Here is a 19,000-nt window from a genome sequence, read left to right as displayed (position 1 = left end):
ACCTCCTGTGTGCTGCTCCTGGGGTGGCACATCACAAGTGCTGTCCCTTATTATGACCTACAGGCAACATTCAGTCTGGCCCTTTATTAAACATATATTGTCTGCATTTTGCTTTGGAGTGTAGTTTGTCTTGTAAAAGACACTAGAATACAGTGTCACTTTATTGAAGTTTTCATTTCTCTGCTGGGGCACAGCGCTGTAGAACAACTTTAAGGACGCAATCAAAATAAAGCACACCCAAAGCTAGACTTAGCCTGTGCCTACTTCTGAAATTACTCATTTTTGCTTTAGGGCTCAGGATGAAATACTCCATAATTTTTCAGGCAGAATTTCTGTTGTGATTAAGTCAAAATAAATGTAAACCAAACATGTTACTTCTACATCGTGTCTATGTGACAGATTTGAAATAATTACATAGCGTAAATAGGTGTCAAATGACAGTTTATTCTTGTTATCATAAACATTAAAGTTTTGCCAAATGCAAGTCATTTTAGGGAATCACTTCATTAGGGATAGGGAGACCATTAAGAGCAGCCAATATGCTTTCAACCATATTCTTCATCGTGAGGCAACGAGAACTTGTAGTAGCACCTCCAATGTGAGGAGTTATAATAATGTTCTTTAATTTTAACAAAGGATGGTGCCTGGAGGCGGGGCAGAAAAAACAGAAAAAGTAGAGATGAGGTTCAGAGCTATTTTATTGATTCTTTTTATTATAAAGATCTAAGGGGAAACAAGCAGGGCCGGCTCCAGGCACCAGCTTAACAAGCAGGTGCTTGGGGCGGCCAAGGGAGAGGGGCGGCACCTGCGGCAATTCGGGGGCGGCAGGTCCCTCACTCCCTCTAGGAGCGAAGGAACTGCCGCTGATCTGCCGCCGCCGATCGCGACTTTTTTTTTTTTTTTCCAATTGCCGCCGCCAATCACGGCTTTTTTTGTTGTTGTTGTTGCTTGGGGCGGCAGAAATGCTGGAGCTGGCCCTGGAAACAAGAGTGTTAATATGGATTTGAAATAATTGCTTGAGTCAAGCATATACAGAGTGGAATTAAAGCTGCTGCATGCAGTTTTTATGCAGCAAAACTCCCAAAGAAGTCAGTGTGAGTTTTATTTGTCTAAGGACTGCATGATTGGGCTCTAAGGCCTCTGTCCTGCTTAATATTTACACACCTGAGTAGTCCCATTGATTTCAATAGGAATATACATAAAACATATTGCAACTATTCTCATTCATATATTCACACACACACCTAGTTTACGCTATATATGTACACACACACTCTCTCTCTTTTATATTTAACTTTTAACCATTTTTTACCTTGGCAGAGGTTCAGGGTATGTCACATCTAAAGCAGCAGCCTTAATAACCCCATTTTGCAGTGCTTCCACCAATGCATCTTGATCAACCACTTGACCTAGGTTAGAACAACAATATTCTTATTGCCATCCCCACTAAATCAAGAAAAACTTGCCTCTGTGCTATAATTTTAAAATGAAAATGGATTTCCAACTCTTTAAACATGAATGCTGATTCTGATGTTTAACAGCAAATTTACAAGCAAGGGTTTTATTATAAAGTATTACTGATCTAGATTTTTAAAATGTGCATTGTATTGATGCTATATTCAAAGTTTTGCCTGTTTGATGAATTTGGTGCCAGAATGCTAGACAATCTACATGGGCTATAGCAGGGGTGGCCAACCTGAGCCTGAGAAGGAGACAGAATTTAACAATGTACATTGCCAAAGAGCCACAGTAATACATTGGCAGCCCCCCATCAGCTCCCCCACCCCGCTCCCAGCGCCTCCCACCCACTGGCAGCCCCGCCAATCAGCACCTCCCCCTCCCTCCTCACCTCCCGATCAGTTGTTTTGTGGCATGCAGGAGGCTCTGGGGGGGGAGGGGGGAGAAGCGAGGGCACTGCAGGGGAGGGGGTGGGAAGGGGTGGAGTGGGGGCAGGGCCTGTGGCAGAGCCAGGGGTTGAGCAGTGAGCACCCCCTGGCACACTGGAAAGTTGGCGCCTGTAGCTCAAGCCCCGGAGTCGGTGCCTATACAAGGAGCCGCATATTAACTTCTGAAGAGCCGCATGTGCCTCTGGAGCCACAGGTTGGCCACCCCTGAGCTATAGGCAATTTGTGTTTTAAATTTCCTGCCCTTAGAAGACTAGGTTGTGAGGGGTCAACTTTTTTATGTTTGTGCAAAGGCAACAGGAGAGTTTAATCTCTCTTTAATCCTAAACTCACAGGAGACAATCTCCTGCTATTGTCCCTGATTCAACAGAGCACTTGAGTACCTGCAGAACTTTAGACACTTGGGTTAATCCCATATCTATTCAGCAAAGCATTTACACATGTACTTAATTTTAAGCATGTGAGTGTCCATTGAAGTTTAATAGGACTACTCACATTTTTAAAGTTATGCATGTGTTTAAGAGTTTTGCTGAATCAGGTCCACAGACATTTAGAATCTTGACAACCCTGCTATCACAGTTCCCACAGAAAATTTCAGTGTAGGCACTAGTATCAGGAGTTGATTTTTTTTTTTCCAGAGACCCTTGCATTGAAGGTAAATTGCATTGTGGTTGGTAAGCAGTCATTCTGTACCCTACCTCTGCTGATGTTAATGAGAGTAGCAGTGGGTTTCATCAGTTCTAACTCCTTCTTCCCAAACAGTTTGTCTGTCTGAGGCGTCAGCTTCACAACCAGCATCACAAAATCTGACTGCTGGAGCAAGTCTTCTATCTTTTTACAATAAATGGCACCAACAGCCCGTTCCTCTTCCTCTTTTCTGAAGGAAAACAAAGTTCAACTGCTCTTGTAAGTAGAAAATATTGGAGGTTCAAATCTCTATTACAGAAATGGATTTCACCTTCTCACTCCCCTCCCTGCTGCCCCATCCATTTGCAGCTCAGTGTATGACTATGCAGGAGCCCTGTATTTGCAAGGGTATCTGCTTCCCAGGAGGAAGCATCAGGTACACCACTGATGAAGTGGGCATTTACCCACGAAAGCTTATGCTCCAATACTTCTGTTAGTCTTAAAGGTGCCACAGGACCCTCTGTTGCTTCATGCAGAGATGATTAGTTTGGCATCCACTGCAGAGTGGAATGTCAAGTCTGCAAGAGTCTTACTGCTAGCCTGTTTAGGGAATAGCATTGCTGCCTGTTTTGGAGGAGACTGTTTACTTTCCTTCTTACATCAAGCTGGAAATAGGGACAGCTGCCATTTAAATAACAGGAGGGAAAGAGGTTCAGACATACAACACAGGAAACAGTGGCACAGAAAGAAGAACCAAGGGAAACCTATTGGAGGGCTCCTTAATGAGAAAGCTGGTGTCATGAAGCAGAATAATGCAGGCTCAAGTGCCAAAGGAGACAGGGGAGCAAGAGCAGAGAGAACAAATATTAAATATATTTATTGGACTGTTTTTCCTCCTATTGGGATGTTCTGTAACTAAACTCAGTTACAAATATCTCTTAAGGCTCCTGCATTTGTCAATCAGTAGAATTTGTGCTTGATCCATAGCAAGTGATGCTGTTCTCAGACCATCAGTAGTTGGTCTGTCTGAGGTCTTATAGTCCAATCTTCTTGGTAAAGTTTCTCAGCTAGGATATATTTACTATATGTTTGTATAGGGCCTAGCCCAATGGGGCCCCAATGCCACAATATTAAAATGTAAAAATAATGATGTTGATGATCATGCTTTCTGGTCCTAACATGGATTCCCTCCTAACCCACATGATTTTCACTTGCTTTCTGTGTCTGCAACATGGCAGCAGACATGATGCAAGGAGAGAAATTATTCTGTGGACTAGTGTTGGTCCACAGAGAGCTGGCAGTTCACATGGTATAACTCTCTTTATATTCCGCTGCTTCTAAGAGGAGGTGAAGGAGCCAGACTAGCTACTTCTGTTTGGGGCCACTGCTACATAATTGCTACAGGAATATTGTTTGATTGGACTATCTTTTATTTCCACTATCTATTAAGATGTGGTCCATACTATGAAAAGGTTGGAGGATGACTACTGATGTCTAAGACCAGCGGCATGGCAGGCAAATTTCTAATCCTTCCTGCACATTTTTAAACAAACCTCACAACAGTTCTATGTATTTCATCATTTAAAAATAGAATAGCAATAATAAAAAAGGCACTTAAGAATAAAGCTGCAGGTATCACACCATTATGTCCCTATGCCTCATTCTGAAATTGAGTTGACACTTGGAAGGTGGTAAGGTGATAGGGAATAGCCAGCATGGATTTGTAAAGAACAAATCATGTCAAACCAATCTGATAGATTTCTTCGATAGGATAACGAGTCTTGTGGATTAGGGAGAAGCTGTGGATGTGGTATACCTAGACTTTAGTAAGGCATTTGATACGGTCTCACATGATATTCTTATAGGCAAATACAATTTAGATGGGGCTACTATAAGGTGGGTGCATAACTGGCTGGATAACCGTACTCAGAGAGTTGTTATTAATGGTTCCCAATCCTGCTGGAAAGGCATAACGAGTGGGGTTCCGCAGGGGTCTGTTTTGGGACTGGCTCTGTTCAATATCTTCATCAACGACTTAGATATTGGCATAGAAAGTACGCTTATTAAGTTTGCAGATGATACCAAACTGGGAGGGATTGCAACTGCTTTGGAGGATAGGGTCAAAATTCAAAATGATCTGGAGAAATTGGAGAAATGGTCTGAGGTAAACAGGATGAAGTTTAATAAAGACAAATGCAAAGTACTTCACTTAGGAAGGAACAATCAGTTTCATACATACAGAATGGGAAGAGACTGTCTAGGAAGGAGTATGGCAGAAAGGGATCTAGGGGTTATAGTGGACCACAAGCTAAATATGAGTCAACAGTGTGATGCTGTTGCAAAAAAAGCAAACGTGATTCTGGGATGCATGAACAGGTGTGTTGTGAGCAAGTCATTCTTCCGCTCTACTCTGCGCTGGTTAGGCCTCAACTGGAGTATTGTGTCCAGTTCTGGGCACCGCATTTCAAGAAAGCTGTGGAGAAATTGGAGAGGGTCCATAGAAGAGCAACAAGAATGATTAAAGGTCTAGAGAACGTGACCTATGAAGGAAGGCTGAAATAATTGGGTTTATTTAGTTTGGAAAAGAGAAGACTGAGAGGGGACATGATAGCAGTCTTCAGGTATCTAAAAGGGTGTCATAAGGAGGTGGGAGAAAACTTGTTCATCTTAGCCTCTAAGGATAGAACAAGAAGTAATGGGCTTAAACTGCAGCAAGGGAGGTTTAGGTTGGACATTAGGAAAAAGTTCCTAACTGTCAGGGTGGTTAAACACTGGAATAAATTGCCTAGGGAGGTTGTAGAATCTCCATCTCTGGAGATATTTAAGAGTAGGTTAGATAAATGTCTATCAGGGATGGTCTAGACAGTATTTGGTCCTGCCATGAGGGCAGGGGACTGGACTCGATGACCTCTCGAGGTACCTTCCAGTCCTAGAGTCTATGAATCTATGAATCTATGAGCTGAATAAACAAATATGACACGTTTGAGACAATGACAGCTACAAGTAATCTTTACAAGCAGTTACAAAATTGATTTTCTAACTGGGATCAGACATACTTTTACCTCTGGCTCCTGTTGTGATAAAGAATTTTCATTTCAAAAGCTTTGGCCCTCTTGGCCACCATATATCCAATACTGCCCATTCCAATTATACCAAGGGTAGCCCCGGTGACTTCATCTCCCAGCAAGTCATCAGGAAAATGCTCAGTGTTTGGGGAAACTGCAATCTGACAACCTGAAAAAAGAAAAATAGCACGAGGAATGGAATGATGCCAGGCATTCAGATACCCATCTGTGACAGGGTCTGTTTACCCCCACACCAGCCCAGCCAGGGTTAAGCCCATATTATTGACAGCGGAAGTCCCGCCTCCCCAGTGGGACTGGGCATGCTCCAGATGCTCTAGCAGTATAAAGGGAGGAAGCCCAGCTCATTCTGAGCTGAAGGCTGCAAGGGAATGACCTGCCTGGGAAGTGCCTGCAGCGCCCCAGTCCACACTGGGAATCAGAGCCCCCTTGGGCCTGCCTGAACCCCAGTGACTGGAGTAGCCACTGGAGGTGACCGGCCCAGCTAACCACAGCGAACCCAATGTCTCATGGGAGTCCCCAACGCAGACGCTGGTAGGAAGTGGCCCAGGGAGGGTGATGGAGTGGTACTTCCCGCCTGGGAAACCTCAACGTGTTTTGGTAGGACCCACCCCGCTGAGTCAGTGGCCAGTTGCTATGCCAGTGTTAGGGCCCTGGGTTGGGGCCTGGTGGAGTTGGGTGGGCCTAGGCCCCCCTACTGGGGCCACCACTCCTCTTGGTGGGTGGCCCACCCCCATCTCAATAGGCTCTGGCTGCTAGGCCATGCTGCCCTGCACCTAAGGGCATAAACTGTCACACCATCTTTTACCTTTGGCTCACAAGCCAACATGACAATGGAGCACCAATATTTACTTTTACCTTTTAATCAAACACATGATGGGTAATGTTGACACTGGCAACCAGAGCTCTAATCAGAGCTCTTGATTTGATTTCTTGCTCATAGCAGTAAATGTCTCCTTTCACCCTCCTCTTCCCCCCCCCCCCAACTCCCTTTGGGGGAGAGTGGGATGAGACTCTTAACCTCAGTTTTATTTCCATCACAAACCTGCTCTTGTCTTTGGCTCTGGAAGTAGTAGAAATTGTCAGCTCTTCAACCAGTATCTGAGCCGTCTGTCTTGGGGTGGCTAGTCATTAGGAGCTAATGGAGCTAAGTCCCACCAACAATACCATATCTGTGTCACCTAGACTCTGGATAATGTAGCTGATGCGCTACAGGTTGCAGTACCATCACCAGGTGACTTTCAGTGGGGCCAGATCTACTCCAGCCCCAGGAGGCTGCAGGACACCTGCCTGCCATTGTATTTCCTGCACATATGTTGCAGGCAGAGAGATGAGGCACAGAAGTGTGAATAAAGGTTTTTATGGGGCTAATTCACATCAGCCTCAAAAAGGCAGAACACAGTGCTCCCTCTTGTTGGGCCTGGAAAAGCAGGGGCAGAGGGAACAAGCAGTATGGGATGGTGGTTATGAGCTGAGGTAAGGGAGGGAAGCCCTAACACTAGAGGTATCTGGGGAGACATATCTATTTTACTGACATTTTTGTTTGGAAATTATATGTGCCCTGTGGGCAAGCTAATGTTACCATGAGACATTTATTGTCACCTTTTCCCATTCCTTGATTTTGTGTATTTATATTTTTAACTATGCATCCACATACATTTTAACATAGCATATTTTGAAATGCAGATCCTGAAAAAAATTAAATGGTTACCTTCCACTAGTCTCCTGGCAGATGCCAACATTAAAGCCATCCCCAGATCTGCAGTGACATTGCAAACAGCAAAGGGAGTGTTGGCGACTTTCACTCCAAAGCTGGAGATCAGTTTCAAGTCCAAATGATCCACTCCTGCCCCAGAGGTTGCAATCACCTTTAAGTTAGGCAGACTATGGAGAAGCTCCTGGTTAGCAGCTGGTTTGTGCCACCACATATAAATAGCTTTGATCTTTTCACTAAGACGGTTTTTGTTTTCAAGAAATTCCTTCATGGTGATAAGGTTAAAATGTTTCTTCAGAAACTCGACATGATCCTCATACACTCCGTATGTCCCTCCTATAGTGTTTATTAACACATAAGGAAGCTCTTGCTCTTCCATGCCCTACAAAAGGAAACAAAACCAAAGTGTTTCCCTGAGTAACATTTCCCCTTCCCTCCATGTTTTAAACAGTTCAGCAGGGCTTTACTTCACTTGCCCTGTTACGGCAGAAAGAGACAGTAAACTCATGTCCAAAGTTTCCCTGTCTTATTTATTTTGAAAAACTGCTGCTGCACTATTCAGAGAATAGTCCAGTTTGGAAGCAATTGTTACTTTGGCAAGAATGCATTGTTATAGCATGGCATAGTTGTCCTAACACCTATAGGTGAAAAGATCCAAGATAAAATTTAACAGAAATAATTAAGTAAAACAATATAAATTCAAGGGTCAAAGTCTATACAGTTCAAAGCTTTGTGGGCCAAAGGACATCTCCATGCTCACTGGCCCAAATTCTGCATTCACTTCCACTTACGCAGCCCCACTGAAGTCAGTGAATTTTCATGAGGGTATTTGAGGACATGATTTCATCTAACACAATGAGAGTTATTTATGGACTAGGTGCACTGCTGTCTCTAATTTACTTTGTAACTTAGTTCACTAACTTTGTTTGCTGAATGGGAAAAAAATTGCAAGATTTTGATGTTCATGCACTCTGCTGACTTTAGAAAAATCAGATCCATCATTTGAACTTTAAGTCCAATTACTATCTTATTAAAGAAAGAGAACAGAATTTAACCCCTGTTGATATAGGGAGTAAAAAGGGACTATGTTCCAGGAAGAAAACAAAACCCCACCACCATATTCACTTAACATTTTGTAGACTTCATATATTTTTACTGAGATTAGTTTAAAAAAAATTCCAGGTTGGTTAAACACATAAATAAGAATAACTGCTCCTGAGCGTTTCAAAACAAAAGTATCTTGCATTTACAACTGCTGCAACAAACAAAAAATGGAACAAACACCAAAAACCCAACGATCTCCACCCAAAACCCATAGCTTCCTGAAAAGTATACTTCAAGCTTTAATTACTAGCTTTTTCTGGCATGGGTAGTTCTATCACTTTGGAAAATGAATTTTAAAAGCACTTGAATTTTCCCAACCAGCAAGTAGGTAGGGCTGGAGAGATTAAAACACACAAAGTATAGAACTTTCCTTAGTTCACACTTTTTATTCCTTTGAGGTTGGGAATAAATACCAACAAACTCCCTTCCTTTTATTTTGTTTCAACAGGAGTGTGTGGGTGTGCACTATGTGTGGGAAGAAGGAGTGCTGACTGATTTGCCCCTTAGAGAACAAAAACTTGCATCCCCCAAATTGCACAGATCTTCTGGAGCTCAGTCCCAAAAATCCTGCCTTACTCTGCCCCACTCTTCCTGCAATGCCTCAGTCACTTGCCTGCACGAGCAGATTCCCTCAGGCCTCTCTGATTCATGCTAGTTCCTTAACTGACTCCTCTCCTCCTGCCAACCACCAGGCTCCTGAAGTGAACCATCTACCCTTACCAGTCCCGGGTTTAAGGAGCAAATTGTGACCCAACAGCGGTGGCAGGTTATGTCTGGACGCAGTCTGGGGTTTGGGAATGGTTTCCAGCAGTTGGAAAATGGGAGCTGAGTCTCACTCCTGGCAGAAGTCCTAAGCCACCCTCTTCTTCATTCCAGAACTATTAGTAAACAGCCACTTCCCAGGTTTTAGCCAGTTGAAAAATGGCCGTTTCTATAGGGGCCTGATCCAAAACCCATTGAAATCAGTGGGGAAACTCCCGTTGATGTCACTGAGCTTTGGATCAGGCCCCAGGAGTTATTTATCTGTTTCTTGCACAGTTACCTCCACAAATGCCTCTATTACTATAATTGCCCAAGTCTTTTTGACTTAATGAATTTAATTTCTGGCCAAAGGCTCTGCCATTTCTCCAAAGGGGTATGCCAAAACCAATGATCCAGAATCACAGTGAAGTTTGGTGCTCTACTTGTTTTCTTTAATTAACCCAGTCTGGACTTGACTATGGGGAAATTAAACAGTACTTTGGTTTTCAAGAAATTTGCAAGAATACACGTGTTTATGCAAAACTGATCTCAGGCTTTTTGTGGGCCAAGTGCAGACAACACTGCATGGAGTCCATAGCAGTTGGAAACTGGGGCCAGGGGTAAGTGCTAACACTGAGAGTTGGCCAGTTCAGATTCAGAGATGGTCTTTTAATGTTCACTGGGGTCAGAGAGGAGTCTCATTGGGCTCAGAGGAGGGAGAGATTAGGAAGTAGATCTTGAGGTGGGGGAGGGACTGCTGAACTATTTCTGCCAGTAATATTTTTGCTCAGGAATGCACCAGATGGCAGGTATTTTCTAGAGATGAGCTCACACCAAGAACTCAGAATGTGAACCCTCTCATGCCCAGTACTGGGATATGTGAACTTCACCGGATGGAGTCCTCTCTCTAGTATTCTCCGGAAATGTTCCTGTAGTGAGTCGGTATTGGGTAACCGGGAGGCGGGCGGGCTCACCCGCCCACTACTAAAGGCCCCTCCCCCAGCCTAGCGGGAGGGACCACTGGACCCAGCGCCAAATAATTGCTTGGGACAACTAATAAAAAAACAGGGAGTGAGGTGACGGTCAAAGATTCAAAATCAGGGAACCAAACGGGGACACCGAGCAAAAAACCCCGGACAGCGCCCACTGCTCCTCAAAGGTGGCAAGGGAGCCAGCGGAAGCTGCCCAGCGGAACTCCGCCCGGAGGCGTGAAACCAAAAAGGTACGGAAGTAGGCCCCACAGTCGCAGAGCACCCCCTCGTCCAACATCCTCTCCCTGGTATTATAGATGGTAAGTTTGGCCAGGGCCAGTAAGAGGTTGACGAGGAGGTCCCGCGACTTCGTGGGGCCACAAATAGGGTGAGCATAAATAAGCAGGTGAGGGGAAAAATGCAGCCAGAACCTCAACAAGACGTTCTGGAGGAGTCGAAACAGGGGCTGTAACCTGGCGCACTCAAGGTAAGCGTGCGCCAGGGTCTCCCGTATGCCGCAAAAGGGGCAGGCCTCGGGAATAGGGGTAAACCGCGCCAGGTACACGCCTGTGCTCACGGCTCCGTGAAGGAGCCGCCAACCAATGTCCCCGATGTCACCGATGCTCCAGCCAGAGCAGACCGATCCCTACCTGTAGTGAGTTGGTGTAGCTCCCCTCCGGCCCAGAAGAGGGAGCACCCTTGCAGGCACCCGAGTGGGCGGAGCCACCGCCGCCTGTTCCCGCCCCCAGGAAGTCAAGGGGCGGGACAGGAAATATAAAGGCCGGCCGCCGGAACTCAGTCAGGGCCCAGCCGCCGCAGGGAGCGGACGTGCTGCCGGGAGACCGCTGAGACCCGAGACTGTTGCTCTAACTGGCTGGAGCTCCCCCGAGCCCACTACGAGGAGGCGCCGCCGGAGCCCCCCCGCACCCGGTATTGGGAGGAGCCGTCGGACCTGCCCTGCGCCAACTACGAAGGTGAGGAGCCCCCAGAGCCCCTCCACCCCTGTTGTTACCCGGAGGAGCTGCCGGAGCCCCAGTGGCCAGATTTCCCCGAGGAGCTGCCGGACCTGCTCCCAAGCCCCGGACGAGAGGAACCGATGCTGGTGGACTGGCCCGGACCTGGCGGCACCAACGAGGTAGGCCCTGAGGGGGAACCAGGAAGTAGCCCGGGGGTAGCCGACCCCGGTCAGGCTGCAGACGCATGTGAGCCAATGTCAGTGTGTTTCGGTCAGGACACCCCACTGACCCGCAGCAGCCGCTGCTAGGGCCCCGGGCTGGGACGCAGTGGAGTGGGTGGGCCTGCGTCCCCCCCCCTGCCACCCCTGCTCATGGGTGGCAGGCTTCCCCCTCACCCAATGCTCAGGTGTAGGAGCCTGGGCTTACCCCAACTGGTATTGTTGCTCAGCCCCTGCCCCAAAGGGCCTGAGCTCCTTAACTGTACTGTTTGCTCAGCCCCTGCACCAGACGGCCTGAGCCCCTTAGCTGATTGTTTGCTCAGCCCCTGCACCAGAGGGCCTGAGCTCCTTAACTGTACTGTTTGCTCAGCCCCTGCACCAGAGGGCCTGAGCTCCTTAACTGTACTGTTGGCTCAGCCCTGCCCCAAAGGGCCTGAGCTGGGACTGTTTGTGCCCCGCCCTGCTCCAGGGCCTGGGCCTCAGGACTAACTGTCTGTTGGCTCAGCCCCTGCCTGAGGGCCTGAGCCCCTGAACTAACCGGTTGTCGTTCCACCAGTGGTGAGTTGGTGTGGCTCCCCTCCTGCCCAGGAGGGTCGAGCCCCGGCGCGAACCTTCTACAGTTCCCCATGCAATACCCTAGATCCCCACTACAAGGGCTTTATTCACTCCTCCAGCTCTTGGCAAATTATTTCAGCACTCCTGAGGAGGGAGACAGGATTATTTGGGAGAAATCGGGAGGACTAGTGCTTAGTACAGGGGTGGGCAAAATTTTTGGCCTGTGGGCCACATCGGGGTTCCAAAACTGTATGGAGGGCTGGGTAGGGAAGGCTGTGCCTCTCCAAACAGCGTGGCCTCCAGCCCCTATCCGCCCCCTCCCACTTACTGCCCACCTCAGAACCCCCCACCCATCCAACCCCCCCTGCTCCTTGTCCCCTGACCGCTGCCCTCCTGGGGTCCCCTGCCCCTAACCGTCCCCTGGGACCCCACCCCCTATCCAGCCCCCCCGCTCCCTGTCCCCTGACTGCCTGACCCCTATCCACACACCCCTGACAGGCCCTCCAGGACTCTCATGCCTGTCTAACCCCCCCGTCCCCTGACTGCCCCCCCAGAACCTCCACCCCATCCAAGGGCCCCCTGTCCCCTGACTGCTGCCCAGAACCCCCTGCCCCTTATACAACCCCCATCCTTCCCCTAAACATGCCGCTCAGAGCACCAGGGCTGGCAGCCTCGCCACCCGGCCAGAGCCAGCCACGCCACCACGCAGTCTAGAGCACTGGGGCAGGCCGGCAGCTCTCGCATCTGTGCTGCCCGGCAGAAGCTCACAGCCCCGCTGCCCAGAGTGCTGGCGGCATGGTGAGCTGAGGCTGTGGGGGAGGGGGAACAGCAGGGGAAGGTCCGAGGGTAGCCTCCCTGGCCGGGAGCTCAAGGGCCGGGCAGGATGGTCCCGTGGGTTGGATGTGGCCTGCAGGCCGTAGTTTGCCCACCTCTGGCTTAGTAGGTGGGTGGAGGAATTGATTTTTTTCACTTTAAAATGGAATGGGATTGTGATATTTGTATACTACAATCTCATTGGTTGAAGGGAGTCAACAACAGGGACCACAAAGTGTAGCCTATAGGACTAACCTGCTTGCTTACATGTGTATATATATCTTTTCTTATAGTTTAAGTATTTTGTTTATTGTAATAGGTTTATAGATTTATATTAAAGTAAGTTTGGCTGTAATGCAAGAGACCTACAAGCCATATCCTGTATGTTAAGCTAAGGCAAAGTTAGCAAATATATTATAAATATATTAATATTATAAATATATTAAGACTTTTACCCAGAAAAGTAAAGTTGACCTTTATCTTGTTGTTCAAATAAAGTACCACACCTATGTCTTAGACCTTTACCTAGACCAATAGACAATGAAGAATGGCATAGGGGTTTTTTCAATGTTGTACCCACAGACTTAACAAGTACACCACAAGAGACTGATGTACATACTAGCCTATGGGGTAAGTGTACCCAAACATTTCTGTGGGTGAGGAATGAAATTTGGGCATAAGAGGAAGGATTTCTGGCATTTGCCCTATAAAAGAGGACCCACCTCAATAGAGCTCTCTCCGTTCTCACTTACTCAATTCTCACTCCATCTCCATTCTCACTTTACTCTATTCTCATTTACTTTCTTCCCTCTATCTATTCTATCTACGATGATTGCTACTATCAGTAGGCTATACTTGTTCTTCTTAAACTTTAAGTTTCAAAGGAACTAGGCTAAGCTTGGTTTCCCTACGTTTTATTCTGTTTATTAGGTTTTGATTTTGTTAGTCAAGTAAACCCTAAGTTCGCTTTAATAGCTCTTAGCATTAGTTTCTTCTAAGCACTCAAGAATTGAGAAACCTGAACCGCAAGGCTGTTGCTGTGTCTCTTACCACCAGGTTATCAAGGAAGGGTGTGAGTATATTAACCAAAGCTTTGTAGCATATAATACTATATTATCATATGTATCTTTTGAATAGCAGTAATGCAATTGTAACTTTGTAACTCTGATTATTTTACCACTTACTTACTATTATTGATTTTAATAAAGTCTTTAAGGCTAGATCCGTCTCAGTGTGAGCTTCCTGTCATACTCCCGAGGGTCCTTTATAAATTCTGTGGCACCTGATTCGGGACAAGAACTTTTATCTTCTGATCAAACAGATTGGTGAGCCTAAAACCCATACTATTAATATTATTAATTATTAAAATAAAATAAAAATTAAAGTAATAAATGAAATTAATAAATTTCCCTTATTATCCAAATTAATATTATCAGTACACCCTAAATCAGGCTACAGACTGGTGAGCCAGAGCCAGGAATCTCTGTGTGTGTGACAGGAATTTTCAGGGATTCCAGGCATCCTTAGACCCCTGAGAATCTCACCTGAGACATAAGTAGATGGTTAAAGTTACAGAGAGTTAAAGATTGTGTCTTACTCACTCTTAAGAACATAGGAACCTGATTTCTCGTGGCTGTGGCTTGGCAGCAAGCCCAGTATTTCCGTTCTGTATTGTGGTTTAAAGTTTTAACTTATAAGTTTTGAATTTAATCTTGCAAGATAAAGCAATGATATTATTTAATGTGATATGCACATTTAAGGGGCTTTGTTGGAGGTTGAAGTTGTAACGAATGGTACCGATAAGATATAAGCAGTAGCATCAGGCCCGATGACCCACACTAAGTGGTGGGGGTGGAGTTGATAAATATATGTATTAATTGTCACCAAAAGGCCGCATTAACTCAGAACTTGTATAGTTCTTCAGCCCCCAGAACTCTCCCGGGCTGCACCTCTGATCCATCTGCCTGAGTTCCCCAGCTGTTTGGCAGGTCCTGACAGAGGGAAAAGACCTCTCAATCAGCTACGAGCCATCGAGGGAAGAGAGGGGAATGCACCCCCAACCCCTCTATCATTTACTTGGGACTTATTGAACTAGGCGGAAAACCGGTTTGGGGTATTTCCTGTTTCTGTGAAGGGACACCTTCAGTTACAGACTAAAGCAACAGAGTGTTCATTATAGTTTATTACATAAACTAGGGAAGTGTTAGAATTCAAATGAGTTCTATGTTATGTGTTAAGGTGAGTGGAGTAAGGGCAAGAGTAGAGTCTGTTGCAGTTGCCCGCAGTATGGCTTTAGAAAACTTTGCCAGAAAATATATTCAGGAACATGGAGGAGGTTTAGAACAGCTAAGGAATAGTGAGATGATATCTAAGCATTGTAACCCATGGGGTTTTGTAAATGATGTATTTGATGTAAAAACAAAGCCGAAAAAAGGAGAGGCTAAACCAGGGGTGGGCAAACTTTTTGGGCTGAGGGCCACATCTGGGTGGGGAAATTGTATGCGGGGCAGGGGGTTGGGGTGCAGGAGGGAGTGCAGGCTGTGGGAGGGGGTGTGGTGTGCAGGAAGGGGCTCAGGGCAAGGGATTGGGGCAGAGGAGGGGTGCAGACTGTGGGAGGGGGCTCAGGGCAGGGGTGCAGGGTGCAGCAGGGGGCTCAGGGCAAGGGGTTGGGGTGCACAGGGGGCTCAGGGCAAGGGGTTGGGGTGCAGAGTGCTGCAGGGAGCTCAGGGCAGGGGGTTGGGGTGCAGGAGGAGTGCAAGGTGCAGGCAGGGGGCTTAGGGCAGGGAGTTGGGGGTGTGGGGTACAGGAGGGGTTTGGGCTCTGGCCTGGCGCCGCTTACCTCAAGGGGCTCCAAGGTGGCAGCGGCACGCACCGGGGCCAGGGCAGGCTCCCTGCATGCAGGGCCGGCTCTAGGTTTTTTGCTGCCCCAAGCAAAAAAAAAATTTTGGCTGCCCCAGCCCTGGGCTCTTTCTCCCCTCCCCCCCCGCACCCCGTGCCGCCCCAGCTCTGGTCTCCCCTCTTCCCCCCCACACCAGTGCCCTCCCTCCAACCTGCACCCTCCTGCCGCCCCAGCCCTGGTTCACTGGTAACTCGCTCCCAGGGCAGGTCATTCAGCAGGAATTTTGGATGTGCACAGAACACAGACAGGATTGGTTCCCATATGGTTACAGAACTGCAGTAAAGTGGAACAATTTTCAGCTTGTGTGATTGGAGGATATCTGGATGCATATTATAAGACTGTCCTACATAAATGAGGAAAAGTTGAGGTGCCTTTATTATTCTTTTGTTCCACTCTTTGTTTCTATGGGGAAATTGCCAATGCGGTATCACTGTATTCCTTTTAAACAAATAAAACTAAAAAAAAATAAAATGGCAATGGCTGTTGAAAATAGCAATTCAGTCCTAAAAACCACTGGGAAGCATTTCTTGCTCAATTTTATCCTACTTTTTCTACAGCAAGTTACAGTGGATCAGTATATTTGATTTGGGAGAAATGAAGTAACAGCTACCCAAAGTGAGCTTGAGCACTCCTGAATTTTGAGGGTGTTCAAATCTGGAAGGCAGGTGCTAGATTCTCTTTCTGAATATTAGCTAAATCTGGAAAGGAAAAGTCAATTTCTGCTTCCATGGCTCAGAAGTGGAAATCCTCCTACATGCCTGACACTGTATCTAAAGCTGTCCAGGTCCTCTAGCAGAGCCTCCCCTCCCTTACTTTTCATTTTAAATTCTAGTGGGATCCACGTACCTCCCTTGTTAGGGTTCAGATAGAGAGGTGTACTGTCCATTTAGTCCACCCAATTCCTTCTCACCTTGCAGCCCCCAAAGGTCACACCAGTATCCCTAATCCAGTCTGGGGAAGTCTTCTGAAGGGGATATCTGGGCCAAAGCCTTCTACTCCTGGGGCATACTTGTCCCCCATTCACAGGGCCACCCCTTCTAGCAGGCAGCTCTCTATTCACAGCAAGCTGCAGCATGAGCTCTCAGCTACCTCACTCCCTCCCCCTCCTGTTGATAACTGCCAAGGGATTGCTGGGAAGTGTAGTTCTTTACCTGCTCCAGGGCTGGCTCTATAGGCAGGGAGCTAACCAAGGAACTACAGCTCCCAGGGTCCTCAGCTCCCATGCTGGATCCCTGCTGCTCGGTGGCTCCGCTTGTGCAGCCTTGTGAGAGGGGAGGAAGCGAGTGTTATGGGGCGGTATGGCCAGCCCTCAAGCGCAAAAAAAAAAAAAGGATGGCCCGAATGCCGCCCCTGCAAATGTGCCACCCCAAGCACCTGCTTGCTTTGCTGGTGCCTAGAGCCGGCCCTGCCTGCATGCCTGCCCTGGCCCCGGTGCACGTCCCTGCACAGCCCCTGGGGGAGAGGGGGGCGCACAGGGCTCTGCACTCTGCCCTTGCCACACCTCCAGGTACCTCCCCCGAAGTTCCCATTGGCCGCGGTTCCCCGTTCCCGGCCAATGAGAGCTGCGGGGGTAGTGCCTGGAGGCAAGGGCAAATGCATGGAGCCCTCTTGCCACTCCCCCCCCCGCCCAGGGGCCGCAGGGACGTGGTGCCGGCGGCGCCATGGGCCGGATCCAAAGCCCTGAGGGGCCAGATCTGGCCCGCAGGCCGTAGTTTACCCACCCCTGGGCTAAACTGATGAAGAAAATAGCTGTTAAATATCTGCTCGTAGCTTGTAGTTTGCTGGGAAAGAAACTGAATAAAAAATTAGAGTTACTCAGGAAAGCCCAGCAAACTTTGGATGCCAGCTTAAAATCGCTGGATGGCTATAAATCAGACCATGGTCGGCTGTTAAAAGGAATTAGAGTTGAAAAAGATGTGTTAGAGGAGGATAAAGAATCGGTTCCCATCCCTATTGGCATGGTGGAACCAACAGAGACAGAAAAATCTGCAGGGCCAATTACTAGAAGTAGGGCAAGAGAATTAGCTCAGGCTGATACAGTACCTTTAGGAGCAGAGTTGGAGATTGAGTCTGAAGAGTCACGAGGAGAGTCAGAAGAGGAAGTTAGCAGTGCAGAAGCTACCAGCAGCCTGCAGGTAGGAAAGGAAGTCTCAGGGTGTCACCACAGAAGGCAGAGTTGAGTGTTGTCATAGAGGAAGTGGCTAGTGATGTAAAGGATAAGATGAGCAGAGCAAAGGGGGAGGAAATATCCTCTCCCCTGTTAGTGTCCGCCCTGATAGTAAAAACGGAGTGCCTTTAGAAAATGTAATTGTTCAGGGACTAAAAGATAGCTAGTGCCTGTGATGTAGTAATCTCTAGGTTACAACAGAGAGATACAACAACCAAGGGATGCATTGGCACCATATAGATCAGGAGATCCAGCCCCTTTGGGTGGACATTTATTGGCATTTGGGCAGGGCCGGATTAACTTTGTGGGCCCGGCGCCAAACATATTGGTGGGCCCCCATGTGGTTGTGATGAACCCCTTCCAGATATGGTCCTAGAGTGACAGCACCATTGATGCCATAGTAAATGTGGTATTGCCGGGATGGGGATGAAAACATTTATTCAAAAACAAAATAAGATATTTGAAGCCAAACTGCGACCTCCACTCAGCCCACAGAGAACAAACTGGGCTAACATCAATGTACTCAGAACACTGAATTTGGTTTGTGTGGGAGGGGGGTTGTTAGTTTTGTCTTTTCTCTTTAAACACTCAGGGCACACTTATGATCCATATTAAGCCCGGCTGCAGCAGTCAGTGGTGTCGCACCTGCATCTCCCCACCACCTCCTCCTCCACCCAAAGTTATGTTTCCTAAATACATTTTTTGAAAGCTGCATTTTCTACTTTGGTACAATAATGTTTACAAAACTTTGGGGCAGGGTGTGGGGAGGAAAATTGCTAGTGCCCATCTTTTGCAGGGAGAAAGGGACACTGAAACACACATACTTTACCACAAAGGCTACCACAATCCAGCCTCAAGTTCCTACCCCAATCTTCACACCTGGGCTCTCCTCCCATCCCTCCTACTGTCCCCATCCCACACAACTAACCCCCTAACAAAGGCTCTCCTCAATCTCCCTGCTACTGCCCACTCCCTACACACTTTCACCCCAGGGCTGTCACCTCCCTCTTTTCTACTACCCCCCCTTCTACACACACACACACACACACACACACACACACACACACACACTGAGCCAACCCCCACCTTCAACCCAGACTCTCCCCTCCCTCCCTCTGCCCCCTGCCACACCAACCCCCACCTTAACACCCTGCTTCTCCTACACCCCCCACACGGAGTCACTGCCAGCTCCCCCATCGCACCCAGACTTGCCCCACAACTGCCCCTTTCCCCCAAAACTGGGCTGCA

General features: G+C 47.6%; 1 protein-coding gene across 1 annotated transcript; it reads right to left on the bottom strand.

Annotated features, from left to right (window-relative positions):
- Positions 1-426: 426 nt before the first annotated feature.
- Positions 427-17,661, bottom strand: LOC135874781 (probable 2-ketogluconate reductase). The gene is made up of 7 exons (XM_065399710.1): positions 17,629-17,661; positions 16,737-16,846; positions 7,326-7,710; positions 5,594-5,765; positions 2,603-2,781; positions 1,313-1,409; positions 427-644 (listed from the first exon to the last, which is right to left on the bottom strand). The coding sequence occupies exons 2-7, from the start codon at positions 16,806-16,808 to the stop codon at positions 491-493; spliced, it is 1,059 nt and encodes a 352-aa protein (XP_065255782.1). The 5' UTR covers positions 16,809-16,846; positions 17,629-17,661; the 3' UTR covers positions 427-490.
- Between the last annotated feature and the right edge of the window lie 1,339 nt (positions 17,662-19,000).

The sequence above is a fragment of the Emys orbicularis genome, chromosome 2 (assembly GCF_028017835.1).
Source record: "Emys orbicularis isolate rEmyOrb1 chromosome 2, rEmyOrb1.hap1, whole genome shotgun sequence".
NCBI lineage: Eukaryota > Metazoa > Chordata > Testudines > Emydidae > Emys > Emys orbicularis.
Note: the sequence above shows the minus strand (reverse complement) of the source record. Positions and strands in the feature narration are given on the sequence as shown.